General features: G+C 42.2%; 1 protein-coding gene across 2 annotated transcripts in view; it reads left to right on the forward strand.

Moving 5' to 3' along the window:
• The window catches only part of RPS6KA3 (ribosomal protein S6 kinase A3), a 690,637-nt gene that overhangs the window by 89,839 nt on the left and 585,613 nt on the right, over window positions 1-15,185 (forward strand). For both annotated transcript variants that reach the window (XM_085622203.1, XM_085622204.1), the window contains exon 2: window positions 10,410-10,466. In XM_085622203.1, coding sequence (XP_085478329.1) covers window positions 10,410-10,466 — 57 coding nt within the window. The remainder of the gene's footprint in view (window positions 1-10,409; window positions 10,467-15,185) is intronic.

The following is a 15,185-nucleotide window of genomic DNA, read 5'->3' on the forward strand; positions in this document are numbered from 1 at the left end:
ATGTAATGCTTCCCATCCCATTAGACTGTTATTACACAATCACTGGTGAAGTTATACTATCTGTAGGGTGACATGAGACTAACTTGGGGGAAAGAGAGCCCCCCTCTTACATATCTCCATGGAAAGTACATGCAAGTGGCACTTTCAAAGTAATAACACAAAGTGCACCCTCCCGGTCTCTTGAAATGCACCGAGCGTTCCTCCAGCACTGTAATGGACGCACGGGGGCCTGATCTGTATACATGTTAACCGCTAACGGGTTGGACAGGTGTGTGTTTAGTTAAGCTTCTGTAAAGGAAGACGCCAACCAGAAGTAGTAAGCTGAAGTATTTATTTCGTAGTTACCAACAACGGGTCCAGGGGGAAACCCTGGACGCAGAACAACGTGCAGGTGGCAGGGTGATCAGCTGTCAACTGTTAACGGCAGCTGACAGCTGGTGACCTCACTCACAGTACGGGTGCCCAGAGGTGACACCCTAGAGCGCACAATGATATTGTGTCCGCGCAGGGACGCAATAGTAAAACACAACACATCTTCCTCCTGTGGAAAAGGTGGGGGAGATGATGGGAGAAAATTGAAAGAACTGGTTACGTGCAAACAAAATCTCTAAACCTGGTAGGTGGCCCTAACAGTCTTCCAGACCTACTGGTTGTAACGGGGTCAACATTACATCGTTCTGGTAATGCAGGCAACATCCGTCTGACTCCTTCCTTGGTGGTGAGCAGTGTTTGTCTGTCAACATTTCCGGTACTCACTCTCTCTCCATGTCTACTAGCTGGTCTGTCCTCTGTTTTATCTTCACAATCCGTTTCCTCATCAGAAAAGCAAAGAGGTTTCTGTTCCTTTTCTCTTTTACTGTCATTTTTTCCATCCTGGAATGTGCTGGTAGTTGAGTCACTACTTTGGTGCTTGAATGGTGCAAGATTTGAGAAATGCTACACTCTACCATCACTGAGTAGAGCAGAGTTGCAGTAGACTTCTTGTACTGTTAACGGAGGTGTGAACTTGTCCTGTCCTTTGGCAACGTGCCCACTTCTCTTTAACCACATCTCCTTCCTTTAGACTTACAGGCTTACTCCCGTGTTTTTTTGTCATAATAGTCTTTAGCGGAAGCCTGCGACTGCCTGAGTTTTTGCAAAACCTGCGGAGCTGACCAGTCTATTCTCTTGCTTGTTCTTCTCCAACCTACATTGTCTCTTGACAATGGGGTCCTACCACGCATCATTACAAAAGGACTGAGGCCGGTGGATTCACACGGGGTTATTCTGTACGCCCAAACAGTCTTTAGGGTTTCCTGCTTCCAATCCAGATTGTTGCTGTTGGCTATCTGAATTACACCTTTTATGACTCTGTTAAATCGCTCCACTGCCCCGTTCCCGGCAGGATGATACACCGACGTGGTCTTATGGACATGCCATTTTTCTTGATGTAACTTTGAAACAGCTCAGAGGTAAATTGAGTGCCGTTATCGCTCACAATCTGCTTTGGTAAACCCTCCCGGGTGAAGGCCTCATCCAGGAACTTCACGATGTTCTTAGATATCGGATCCTTAGTGAATCTCACTTCAGGCCATTTTGTTAAATGATCAATCATGACCAACACATACCATTTTTCATGGTTGTCTTGAATGGGACCCATCACGTATATTCCCACTCTTTCCCATGGCATTCCTGGTATGGTTAATGGCCGCAAAGGTGGTCGGTAAGTCACTTGTGACTTGTCAGAGTTAACACACAAGGTACATTCCCTTACCGTTCTTTCTATGTCCAAATTTATGCCAGGCCACCAGTACATTTCTTTTACTCTTCCTTTAGTTTTTACAATTCCTAAATGTCCTTCATGACACAACTTCAGTATTTTACCCCTTATTGTGCAAGGTGGGACATATTTTCCACTTCTTAAAATGAACTTGTCTTCATATGATAATTCATTCTTTACTTCCCAGAACGCTTTGTACTCTTCAGAAAGTTTTGTTTTTTGCACCCAACCAGTCTTGATAATCTGTACAACGTTGCTCAGTATCTCGTCTTTCTCCTGCTCCTTTAACCATTCCTCCCTGGTTATTCCGCCTGCTTGATCCAATACGCCAGCAATGGCACTCTCCTCCATTTTTGTTTCTTCATCTTCACTTGCTTTACCTACAGGCATCCTACTCAAAAAATCGGCTACAACATTCTTAACTCCAGGGACGTATTCAACTTCGTACATGAAATCGAATAAACGCACCGATAGTCTTGCCAGTCTAGGGGACGCAGTATATAAACCCTTTGTTGTTAGCACTTTTGTCAAAGGTTTATGATCAGTGCATAATGTCACCTTCCTGCCCCACACGAAATGTCTGAAACGTTCCAAAGCCCACACACAAGCCAAGGCCTCTCGTTCGATGACTGAAAAGTTTTCCTCGGCAGGGGTGAGTGAACGTGAGGCAAATGCAACAGTATATTCCTTACCGCTGGTGTCTTTTTGGGTCAACACTGCCCCTAGACCCTTGCTGCTGGCATCTGTGGTTACGAAGTTTTTCAAGGTAGAGTCAAATCCCTGAAGGGGAAGTGCGGTACACAAGTCAACCTTCACACTCTTGAACTTTTCCTCACATTCTGCTGTCCACACAAACTTGTTTCTCATTTTAATGAGCTGTCTTAGTTCATGAGTTTTCTTTGAAAATTTTTTTATGAACTTGGAGTAAAACTCCACCATCCCCAAGAATGACCTCAGTTCATCCTTGTTGGTGGGGGTGGGTGACTCTTTTATCGCCATTAGCAGTTCTCTCTTTGGACTGATATCGTCCCCTGTAATGCAATGACCAAGGTAATTTACAGACGTACACGCAAATTTGCATTTTCGGTACTCCGCAGTTAAACCTTTGTCCTCCAAAATGCGGAGTACTTGATGCACTCTTCTGTCGTGTTCCACCTTAGTCCTTACCCATGACTAAGATGTTGTCCTGGAATATTAGGATGTCTGGCACACCTTCAAATATGTTGTTCATGAGCCTCTGGAACATCGCGGCTGCAGATGCGAGGCCAAAAGGAACACGCGTGAACCTATAACATCCAAATTGTGTAACAAATGTCGTTAGTTTCTTACTTTCACGGTGGAGTGGCACTTGGTGATAAGCCGACTTTAAGTCTATTGTCGAAAACCACTTTATACCTTTTGTCGTTGCTAACATTTCATTTATCTTTGGGAGTGGGTATTGTTCAACTACTATGCTTTTATTCAGGTCACGAAGGTCCACACATAGTCTCATTTTGCCATTGGCTCGTTTCGCAATCACCAAGGGTGCAACCCACTCTGACGCTTCCACTTTCTCAATTATACCTTCCCCAAGAAGTTTATCTAGTTGGTCTTTCACCTCTTTTCTTACGGTGAAGGGTATGTTTCTCACTTTATGCACCACCGGTATATTTATTGGCTTAAGTCTTATTCTGTGTTGGTATCCAACCAATGCACCTACTTTACCGCTGAGAATTTTTGGGTATTCTTTCTTTAGGGAACTTGCTGGGTCATTGAATTCCGTCACACTCAGTACTGGGTCACTCTTTGTTGGATCTAACATTATACCCAAATTTCCCTGGTCTTTCCACCCCAAGACTGGTGGACCAACCTTTGCAACATACAATTTTCCTGCGGTTTCTCTGCCTTTGAATTCAAATTTTAAGTCTCTGTATCCACAAACATCTATTCGCTCACCTGTGAAAGATTTTATGATTATATCTGGCCTCTTCAAGTGACCTCCAATTACATCTCTGAACTTTTCCAACCATACTTTCTCATTTATTATCGTGTAGGGCGACCCTGAGTCTGCAACGATGCTCATCTTTATTCCACCAATAGTCCTATTACAAATCGGTTTCTTCGTTTTCGTTGCATTTCCGTCATTTGTTCCTACGTCTTGTTCCTCATCAATATTTAAGATGAACATGTTCATGTTTTCTTCATTTGTTTCTTCATGTTCATACTCATCGGTACCGTCTACTATCCTTATTTGCTTAGACTTCCGCCTATTGCATGCTTTTGAAAAATGACCTCTGATGCCACAATTTGTGCATTTTGCATCTCGCGCCGGGCATTTCAAGTCATTCGCCAGGTGTGAACTACTGCCGCATCTGTAACATTGTCCCCACTTTTGTTTTTCATCTCTCCTGAACGGTGGCTTGGATTCTTTCTGTCTCCAATTCTGATTAGACTTCGTTTTTTGGTCGTAAACTCTGTTAATATTTTCACCATCCTTTTTGTCCTTATTTTCTGTTAGAACTGCCTTTGCGCAACGACCTGTTAGCTCTGCCTTGCGCGCTATATCGATTATATTCTGTAGTGGATACTCTCCCTTCGCCCATAAGTTGTCTTGAATATTCTCATTCGACCCTTGCATCACAATCTGGTCCCTTATAAACTCATCATGGAGCGCTCCGAATCTACAGTTTATCGCTAGATTTTTCAATACGGAGACATAGTCATCAATAGATTCTTCTTTACCCTGTTTGCGATGGAAGAACTTGTAACGATCCACTCCTACACATACCGTTGGTTTGTAGTATGTGTTCAGATCGTCAATAGCATTCAAGAATACATCTCCTTCATTTTCTGCTCTCACTTTTTTGTTTATTGAATTATAAACTTTTATGCCTCCTGCCCCAAATTATACCAAGACAATGCATTAACATCTTGTATTTCCTTTCAGGTTTCACTTAATCATCCTCCTCCAAGGTTGAGATATAATTTAAAAAATATTCTCTCCATTCCTCCCATTTTAGTGTTGGTTCTCCGCCACCACGTAGAAATGTTTCTGGAGGAGATAAATACCATATGCATCCTGTAGCCATTTTACTTCCTGAAAAGGTTTAAGTTTTTGCTTTTTATCGCTGTGCTGCCGGAACAACTTGAATGGAATTAGTAATAGTGGAATTGTGCTTTATAATAGTATTTTCTATTTGTAAAGGAAGTTCAGTATTATATATATTTTATTTTTTTACTTCACTAAGGTTCTCAAAGTTCTCATGCTGTTCAAACACATTGGTTTATTATTTATTATTATTATTTTTTTTAACAGCAGTAATGTGGCATTGTTATTAGCACCAGGTTACTTGTGTTTATCTCCGTGTAGGATCTCGTTCAGAATCAACGTGCACACTCCGGAATAACCACAATAGGAGATACACGCGCTACTCATGTACGCCTCGTTGCCATGGCTGTGCGCAATGTTTTCCTTCCTTAAAATGGCACTTACGTTCAGTGCGCGTACACTGGAACGCAGACTTCCCTTTTAAAATGGCCGCCACGTTGTAGATTGTACGTGATTTCGTCACAGGAACGACAGAGATGACGCGCTGTACAGCTGTTCAATGCGGCAGTTGACAGTTTGTTGACAGTTCGTTATTTATTTTTTATTTTTTTTATTTACCGTTGGCAGCATGAAGATTACTTTTTTCTCCTTTTCAGATGAATTCAGTAGTGTACGCACTCCGTTTCTTCACAAAAGTAACTTGCATAGACTACAGTCTTTTTAAAGAAATTCAACACATTCAGGCTTGAAACTCCGTATGACCTCAATTATTACGAAGATTTTCCTTAGAATAAATTACTCGAACCTGCCACGAAGAAGTGCACCGTTGTTTTCCGAATTTTTGCTGTCTATTGAAGACTCCGCTGGTTTGTTCAGAAATGTCTCATTTTCTAACCAAAATACACTCCGATAAACTTATCTCGTAAATTTAATACCGTTGCATGGGTGTTCCGTTGTTGGTCTTCGTCGCCACTTTGTAAAGGAAGACGCCAACCAGAAGTAGTAAGCTGAAGTATTTATTTCGTAGTTACCAACAACGGGTCCAGGGGAAACCCTGGACGCAGAACAACGTGCAGGTGGCAGGGTGATCAGCTGTCAACTGTCAACTGCAGCTGACAGCTGGTGACCTCACTCACGGTACGGGTGCCCAGAGGTGACACCCGAGAGCGCACAATGATACAGTGTCCGCGCAGGGACACAATAGTAAAACACAACAGCTTCCAATGTGCGTCTGCTTTGGTGTTAACATTTTTGAAGTCCCGGGCGAACACACTGCACCCACATCAACTTCCACCCGAAAGCGTTTCCTGCTTTGGGTAAACCTTCTTCACGCTTTACGGAGTTTGATGCGTCAGCCTGCTGAGTCTTTCTTCACGTAAACGTCTGCAGCTGGGCTGTGCTGCGAGAATTCTGTTAATGACAAACGCGTCATTTACGGTATTTCGGTTACTGGTGTCTTTATTTGTGTATTTATTTGATTTTTTTGCATAATTGTGCATCTTCTGCAAGCGCGATAAAAATACGCTAGGCTAGGGTGACCAGATCTTGAAAACCAAAAACCGGGACATTTGGGGGAAATAGAAAATGGACTACCATTTTTCATCCAGGGAATGGCGCAGAATGACAGCTGTCATCAACATAGGATCACAGAAGATGCATTAAGAAAGTAAATACAATGTAATTTCTACAATCAAAATCATACCTATTAATTAAATTGATTTCTTATCAATTTCTAACTAGCAAAGCTTTAGAACACCCAAAAAAGTGCCTCTCACTGTTTGTCAGCCCCTTCTAAAAACCGGGACATGAGACAAAATTGCCGAAATCTGCCCGGACAGCTGGTGAAAAACAGGGACTGTCCGGGCAAATCCGGGACGTCTGGTCACCCTATGCTAGGCGCTCAAAGCGAATGCAGCTGCTAGACACCCCATCAGCCATCTTCCGGCGACTCCTCCAATTTCGACTTTGAAACTCATCTAACCCACAACGCGTTTTCTAAATGCAGTTAATTGCTGTATATTACTTCTCATAAGGCTATTTCTCCTGCTCAAAAAAAAGGTTTACTTGGAAATAATTTTTACGAAATGACATTTTTTTTAAATTATAGTATTGTTTTGGATTGTAGTTGTTTATAGGGCACTTGAAACCTCTGAAGAGGGCATAGGTACATTTACAGACGGGAAGCAAGCTGCTGCATGGGAGTGCTATGGACGGAAGAGTGTGGGTCATGTTGGTTCTCTGATTAGGGTTTTGATGTTGAGTGGAAGGACCAGAGTTTTGCTCTTGTGTTTTTCTCTGTACCTATGCATAAATGTGAAGCAAAAGGAGTATGAAATGGGACATCTTTGGATTCAATTTAATGTAGGGATTGAGTACAATTTAGGCTATTTTAGAACTGCTTTAGTATAATGGATGTATGGCAGAGGCTGCTTAAACCGTGATGTAGCACAGGTGTAGCTGTGCCAATGCACTCTTGGCCCATCTAGAGATCTACTGTAATGGCAGAAATGTGCAGGGACTGAACTGCTGCACACTTAGGGCATTACCACTGATTTTAGTAATACTCTAATACTGCACTTTATTGCTGAAAGTCTGTGACATGGACCCTCTAGCAAAAAATGTGGAAATGTGTGTACAAAATTATCCCAATCCAGGGTTAATGCCACAGAGTATCATTGTTTCATAAGGAGAGTAACCCATACCACCTAAGAAGACAGGAGAGTGTATTTTAGATGTTATATAATTTTCTACATGGTTCCTAAAATACTTTTTTCCAGTGCTTTAAAAAGAAATAAAGAGTTGCAGGTACTCACTGTTTAGTAACTGTTTGCTCCTGAGAAGTACCGGTACTCTCCCATTAAATGTATTGCAGCACTGATGAGATGTGCAGGCAGTCTCCCTTCCAAATTAAAGAAGTGCAGGTACTGAGTACCGGACAGTACCTGTTATCTGAAAGCACTGTATTTTTTTAGAGCAAGGGATAGTGATTACAGCCGTGTCCAGGCGATAATCTCCTAGGATAAGAAGAAAACAATAAATTAAAACTATAGGGGAAAGGTCTGCTTTGAGCTCCAGATCAATAACACATAAAGGTTAAAGATTTCTGGTGCTAATTTCTAATGAAATAAAAGGCACGGTCTAGCTTTATTGGGATATTATTGTAAAAGGACACGTGATAGGCTGCCCCAACATGCTCATCTGCACATATTTCTATATGACTGGTTACAGCCAACAGCTGTGGGTGCTTCCCGAAGTCTGGTTAGAGCATATTTTTCAAATGTTATTGCTGCATGCAGTGCAAGACACTGGGCAAGCATACATTTTCAAGGGCAAAAGTTGTCATGCAGAACAATTTACATATTACAGTAACTATTGAACAAATTAATGCAAGAAGATACGGGGCAGTTTTTAATGTGTTTAATATTTCAAGACTATACGTTCCCACTGCTTAATAAGCCTTGCCTTATCGCTGCATTCATTTGCTTTAAAATGCACCATTTGCTAATCCTTTTTTAAATTTCTTTCTCAGGAGAGGGACTCTCCCTAGACCCCAGGTTTGTCCATTGAACTTGTTCACATCGCAAACTAGTGTTTTCTATTGGAAAGGGTAGAACCAAAGTAGTCTTGCATAGTACCCCTGCCCTCTTCAGAAGTCAGACTTGCTTGGCAACCCAGAAATTCTCTGAAATAATGTGAGTTTTCTTTTATGAATGCCTAGAAGAACTGAATTTTTAGTTAATTTATCACCGAAATAATGCTGAAAATCGCACCAAAAAGATGCCAATTTTTAAAACATTTCTTCACGGAGGGAGAACCCCCACCCCCCCCCGGACCCTCCTTATTGCCGTCTGGCTCGCTCGCATACATTGATTCGTTCTGCATACACCCACCAGTTTCAAATTCCACCAGCCGCCACTGCCCAGGGGATGGGGTTCCCGAGACCCGAAGGCCAACCATATGCCACATCTCCCAAAGGCTAAGTGTGGCAGGAGTTAGCTGGCTTTTGGTGGGCTGGCTGCCTTTGTGTGGGCTGGCCACAGGCGAAGCCCTGTGGCACATTCCTCACTGCATACGGATTGCAAGCCAGGCCCGGTGACCAACTCCCCTGATGCTCATGGCCATAGGGCGTGAACAGCATGGGGTTGGCTACCTGACGAGGGGGTTGGAAACAGATTTGGAGGCCTTCGTGTTTGGTAATAAAATATTACTTAACGTTAAAAAAACAAAACTAGAAATTCTCTGAAAAAACAAAGGTTAAAGTAATGTTCTAGTTAACTTAAATGTTCAGTAACCACATACCATTTTAAAAGAAAAAGAAAAAACACAAAATCACCAGTTATAGTTATCTCAAGTAACTATTACTCATGCCCGCCCTCACAATGCACTGCTAATTATGACCACATATTACATCACTCAACACATTTTCTATGATATTATTGAAAATTTCACTGCAAGATTTTCAATGAAATTATTGATGAGAAAACTGTGCATGAACATTTCACTTACCAACGTTAATTTAACCGTTGTTTTTATGATATATATATATAGATCTACTAGAAATTACAAAGATGTACATAATTAAAGTTGGCAAAACAGTATACAGCCTAACAAGGATTATCATAATTTACATTTTCTACCACCATGGTTTGTCACAGGGTATGACTAACTTGAACACCCTTGTCTACACCGGTAATCTAAGATTTCATGTAATAAAACACCTGTCTACAGCCTGCTAAACAGAATAACAATCCACTGTTGAGGACCTATTTGCTTTAACAGATACTGTCTAAGTAAGCTAAGCCCACTTTATCATAACATTTTATAATAGAGATCAGACCTATGGCATCGGTGTAACTATTACCAGTGAACCAACCAAGCCTGTAGCCTTTAACAATGGCTTGTCATATTCAACCCAGGCCTACTGTATGGCGTGTAAGCTTTCCAACAAGACCGCCATTTGGTAAGCAGTCACAAACTTAGAATTGTCCTAACTGAGTCTAAAAAGAATTTTCTCAGTGCAAATCTATTATTGCCATAGTTTGTCAGAGCGTAACCAGCACTAAAACAGTTGCCTATGGTAAATTTATTAGATTCCATATAACTAAATATCTCTCTGCACATTTTAATAGAAAAATAACAATCCACCCTCAAATGTCTAAGGATAACATCCTTTTCACAAATCAATAGCTGTACTCCGATGATCCTACATCTGGGTAAAGCCGGAGTTCCTTTGTATATTACTCCTGAAAGATTTTTTTGACCACATAAAGTCAGGTGACCGCTGCATTGTCAAGCCAGGCCTAAAAACGAGCAATTACTACTTGCTGATACTATCGTCGAAAGCCACCCTTTGAATGAATATAGTTTTTGAACTCTCATAAGTCAATTCATAATCCCTACAAATTTTCTGTGATTAATTCTTTGTAGATGGCTTCCATTTGACGGGAGATAGGACGCCTTTAGCCTGTCTTGGTACAAACTACATTTGGCATACTAAGAATGCAGTCGAGGATAACATGCCAGCATGGGCTGTTTTACTTCTATTTGATTACAGCACAAATAAAATATTGCTTTATTTATTAAGGCCTCTCTTTTTTAAATTCTCTCTCCTCTCTTTTTCAGAATGGGCAGCCGATAATGGATGAAGCCATGGTAGAAGAGGAGAACAACGATCAAAATGCAAGTTGTCTGCTATATTTGTTTTTCCCTATTTGTATGGAATCTCTGCTACTGTTAATTGGAAGTATTTAACGGTAGTGAAAGGAGATTTTGCCATAATGCATCGAACAGATGGCGTTCTCACCACTGAGCCGAATGTGGCTTCGGCATTTCATTAGTGCAGGGATAATGACTCTTCGTCCACACGGATACTACCACTGCAATCTTTTGAATCTACAAGAGTAGCTGAAGTGTTACTCTGTTCAACATTGCATTCTCACACCAGAGCTTCCAAGTTTCCCATTTCCATGGGTGAGCAGCTTGTCCACTCCAGAAATGTTTCCATGTATTCTGTTATGTGTAGTCCCTTTGATTTAATTCTAAAATGAGAATTACAAATCTAAGAATGCAGAAGAAAATTTGAACTGGATGCACTGTTAGAAATTGGGTCTCTAGTTGGCAGAGGTTTGCACCCTGTCCAAGTAGGGACCACAGTCCTAGTCAGGGTAAATTAGATACGAACTTTAAACTAACCTGTGCAAGCCCTCTAGGTGCTTGGCACAGAGCAGGCAGGCTTAACTTAAGAGACCATGTGCTGTAAAGTATTTGTGCAACACACACACAGTAACACAATGAAAACACCACAAAAAGACTCCACACAGGTTTAGAAACCTAGCGAATATTTATTTGAGTAAAACTCGACCAACACAACAAAAATCCAATAAGTAGATATCGAGATATGAATGTTTAAAGAAAATAAACCAAAATAGTGCTTAGAGATCACTAGCTGTCAAAAGGTTACTTGAGGTGGCGAGGGACCAGTACATATCCAAAGTTCAGGCCATACGTGATGGAGGTCAGGCCGGTTGCATGACCGGGACTGTTGTTGTCTAGCTCTATTGAATTAAATGCAATGTTCTGTCACCGAGCCACGCAGGCTGTGGTTTCTAGGTCGTTGAGCAGCCTCAGCGTCAAAGGGCGATGCTGCCAAATTTCTCACGCAGTCTGGGCAATGCATGGATGTTTGCAGAAACCAGCTGCAGAACCCACTTCTGAGGCCCAGGGCTGAAGGGGCACCTCAGGCAATGGTAGGACTCACTGATGGCAGAGGTCAGCATCACCAACAAGATTGCAGGAGGTCTTTTGTATCCAGAGACTTCAGGAGGCAAGCCAGCTATCCCTTGAAGTCACTATGGGTTCAAGTGAGATGGGTCCAGTTCTTGTCCTCAGCAGGCAACAGGGCAGCTCAGCAAAGCAGAGAAACAGTTCCTCAGAACAGTCAGTCAAGGCAGTGGGACGGTCCTTAAAGCACAGCAGTCCTTATTCCAGCAGAGTTCTTCCCAGGTGCAATAGTGTACTGATTTGGGAGGGTTGGAGCCCTACTACTTATACCAAAAAGTGCCTTTGCTGTAGAGGGGGTGACTTCAAAGGAGCCCTCTGAAGTTGACAGATGCTTTTCAACCCAGTCTTCTCTGCCAAGCTAACTGGGGGGTGAATCAATGCTTTGTGTGTGGACTGGACACTACCTATTGAAGTAGAAGTGGCAGCCTCTCCACTTCCTCCCTGCCCAGGAAGACCCTTCAGAGTGCCGATGGGGGCTCAGAATGCCGATGAGGGCTCAGAATGCCGATGAGGGCTCAGAATGCCGATGAGGGCTCAGAATGCAGATGAGGGCTCAGAATGCAGATGAGGGCTCAGAATGCAGATGAGCCTCACCTTCCTGTTTGTAGCTGTCTAGAGGAAATTCTGAAAGTGTAGCTTTCACCTGTCACCCAGCCCAGATGTGCATTGAAGACAGGCTGCAGGCACACAGCGGAGTTTAGAGCAGAGGAATGTCCACTTTCTAAAAGTGGCATTTATAAATTAATATCCAATCCAGCTGTACAACTAGAGGATTTGTCATTACCATTCCAAAGATAGAGACCTAGCTTAGCTACTCCTTTCTATTCCAGAATTACAGCTTAAAAAGTGTTATAAGGAATTCCCAATGCTAGCTTTTGAGAGGAGTAGGTCTCGCAGTAGTGAAAAGGTGAATTTAACCATTTGTTACTACCAGTACGTGCAAAACTTAAAAGTACATGTCCTACATTTTTTGTTACACAGCACCCTGCCCTTAGGGCTACCTAGGGCCTACCTTAGGGGTGACCTATCTGTAACAAGAGGGGAGCTTAAGGCTTGGAAAGTGGGTTTTAATTCCAAGTCAAAATGGCAGTAAACTGCACACATAGGCCTTGCTCTAGCAGGCCTGAGACTGGTTTGAAAGTTTACTTGTGTAGGTGGCACAAGCAGTGCTGCAGGCCCACTAGCAGCAGTTGGATTACAGGGCCTCAGTATATGGTATACCATTTCCCATGGGACTTATTGGTAAACTAAATATGTCAATCCGTTGTATACCTATGTCGCCATGTTTTAGGGGAGAAGCACATGCATTTTAGCTCTGGTCAGCAGTGGTAGAATGCTCAGAGTCCTAAGGCAAAAAAAAGATACAGGAAAAAGTGGCGGTATGATCACCCTTAGGATGACTGGTCTAACAACTTCACACATTGACACGATCAACTTGAGATCTGTGGGTAAACTGAGCAAGAGAATATTAGCTACCCTCTTAACACACAGTAAGAGTTACCAATCTGTCCTGCTCAAGGGACTGGCATGCCCACATGAGCAGGAGTTGCATAGCAAAGTAGTGCTTGACTTGTGCATCTTTTTGAGAACAATCTCCTTTTTGGGGGTGGGGGGGGGGGGGCTTTTGAGGGACAATGTTATGGGCATAGCTTTTCATTCTGTGTGGGATGCAACAGAATGGTCCTATTTACATTTCATTATTTGTGAGGGTTTTCTGTTTATTTTGTTGGAGTAAAGTGACAGTGGATGCCATCATATCCCAATAGACTAACACAGAAATAATATTTTTAAGAACCTCAATTTCACTAGAACACCCTTTATTCTAGGATCTACTATAATAATCTGTGCACTTTGCTCTCCATACAGCAATGAGCAGTGTCTTCCCCCCTACTCTGTCTTCAGCTCGTGTTGGGGCCTTCAAGTTTGGGAAGCCGGGATCAGTGCCTTTTTTTCCAGTACACCTGGTGTGCTTCCTGGTTTTTGTACTGTTTTAATCTGATTTAGATCAATTTGGTGGTCCAAAGGTGAAAGTGATAACCAAAGCTGAGAAGTTGGGGCGAGAAGAAAGAATGTGAACTATGGCCTTGTATGAATCTTGTGTAATTGATAGCGCTGCAGGTTTTGAATGTGTGATCGAATGATGTTTTATAGGTGCAGGATCAATTGTGGGCCAATCTGTTATCCATTGCTAACTTGAGTAGAATGAAAGATTCCAGGTCTCGGTGGAAAGGTTCAGACACTGTTTTCTCTTTGCAGCTCGCCACGGTTTTGGTTTTGAAACTCTAATTTATTTGAGCTCCATCCTCATCTGGGTTCTGACATCTTATCACCAAGAATGAAGATATAAGCCAAGGTTGAAAACTATGTCAAGTCTTATACCTTCTCTAGGATGTATCTTTGTGCCTCACCTACAGTGCTCAGATGGGCCTGCTATTGCCTGCACACTGACATTGATTTAGGTGTTTTCTCAGTCTTGTGCTCTTCTCGCTCCTGTGGCCTTACTTGTGGCGAAGAAGTGGGCTGTGCTTCCTGTTTTATGATGTATCCAATTTTCAAGCTACCCTCTAAATCCAAACCCTCGAATATTTGTCTTAAATTATCACTGTTGGTTCTCCTCTTTTTATATTCCTGTCCAGGTTTAGGCATTTTTAATTTGTAACACGCAGAAGCCAATTGTTAGCAGTATGTTCAGGGTGTCTATAATCAAGCCCTCAACAAATGCTATTCGATCACCTCTCTCCCACATCTCTATTCCCTACGCCCCCATGAAGAAACGGTCGCTGGCTCAAGATCGATTATGTAACCAACAAATTAATGTGGTTTTTGTTGCATGTAACCAGCAGCTTCCTGTGGTTAGAAATGTTCTCCCTTTTCATCCATCAGAGTCCCTTGCCACTTGATTTACATCTTACATCACTAGATTTTTACATCTGCTTTTGCCAAGGCCTCTGTGGTATCAGAGCTGTTGTACATGTTGTGCATGTGTCATGTTGTGCACATGCCTGCCAGATAGGTTTTATTTAAGCCTGCTGGTTTACGTTTGATAATGCGTTCTGTTGTTCAGAAGAACAAAACATTCTACAAATGAGGCTAGGGAGAAGCACACTATATGGTCTGGTAATGATTTAAAAAAGAATAGCGCAGCCCTACAGTGGACAAAATTATGGCTCTTTAAAATCGGTATAATGTACTTTTTCCTTTCTTTACGATAGTGACCACAAAAGAACAGTATATGAAGATCTGTTTGGGCAGAGGACTTGTCACAACAAGGACAGTTGATCAAGTCCGAATGGTTATAAGTTTTCAATGGGAACCCCAGCATTAGTGGGATCAAACTTAACCGAAATTGGAGTAATATAAATTTGTGGTGTGATATTATAACTTCCTCTAGGTAGGAGAATCCACCTGTCCGAGTAGAGAAAATTGGTTGGTAAACCAGAGAAGACTGCTTCCTGTGGTTGTTCTCCCTACGAATGTACTGGGCGTTCAGAATAAAAGTGTCAACCAGTCTCTGCTTGGGCATTAACCTGCAAGACAGCGGGTCTGTAAACAATACTTTCATCCCCAACTCCCTCAATTCTGGCTCGACATAGTTAATCCAACTGATTCTCTTATAAT

The sequence above is a fragment of the Triturus cristatus genome, chromosome 8 (assembly GCF_964204655.1).
Source record: "Triturus cristatus chromosome 8, aTriCri1.1, whole genome shotgun sequence".
NCBI lineage: Eukaryota > Metazoa > Chordata > Amphibia > Caudata > Salamandridae > Triturus > Triturus cristatus.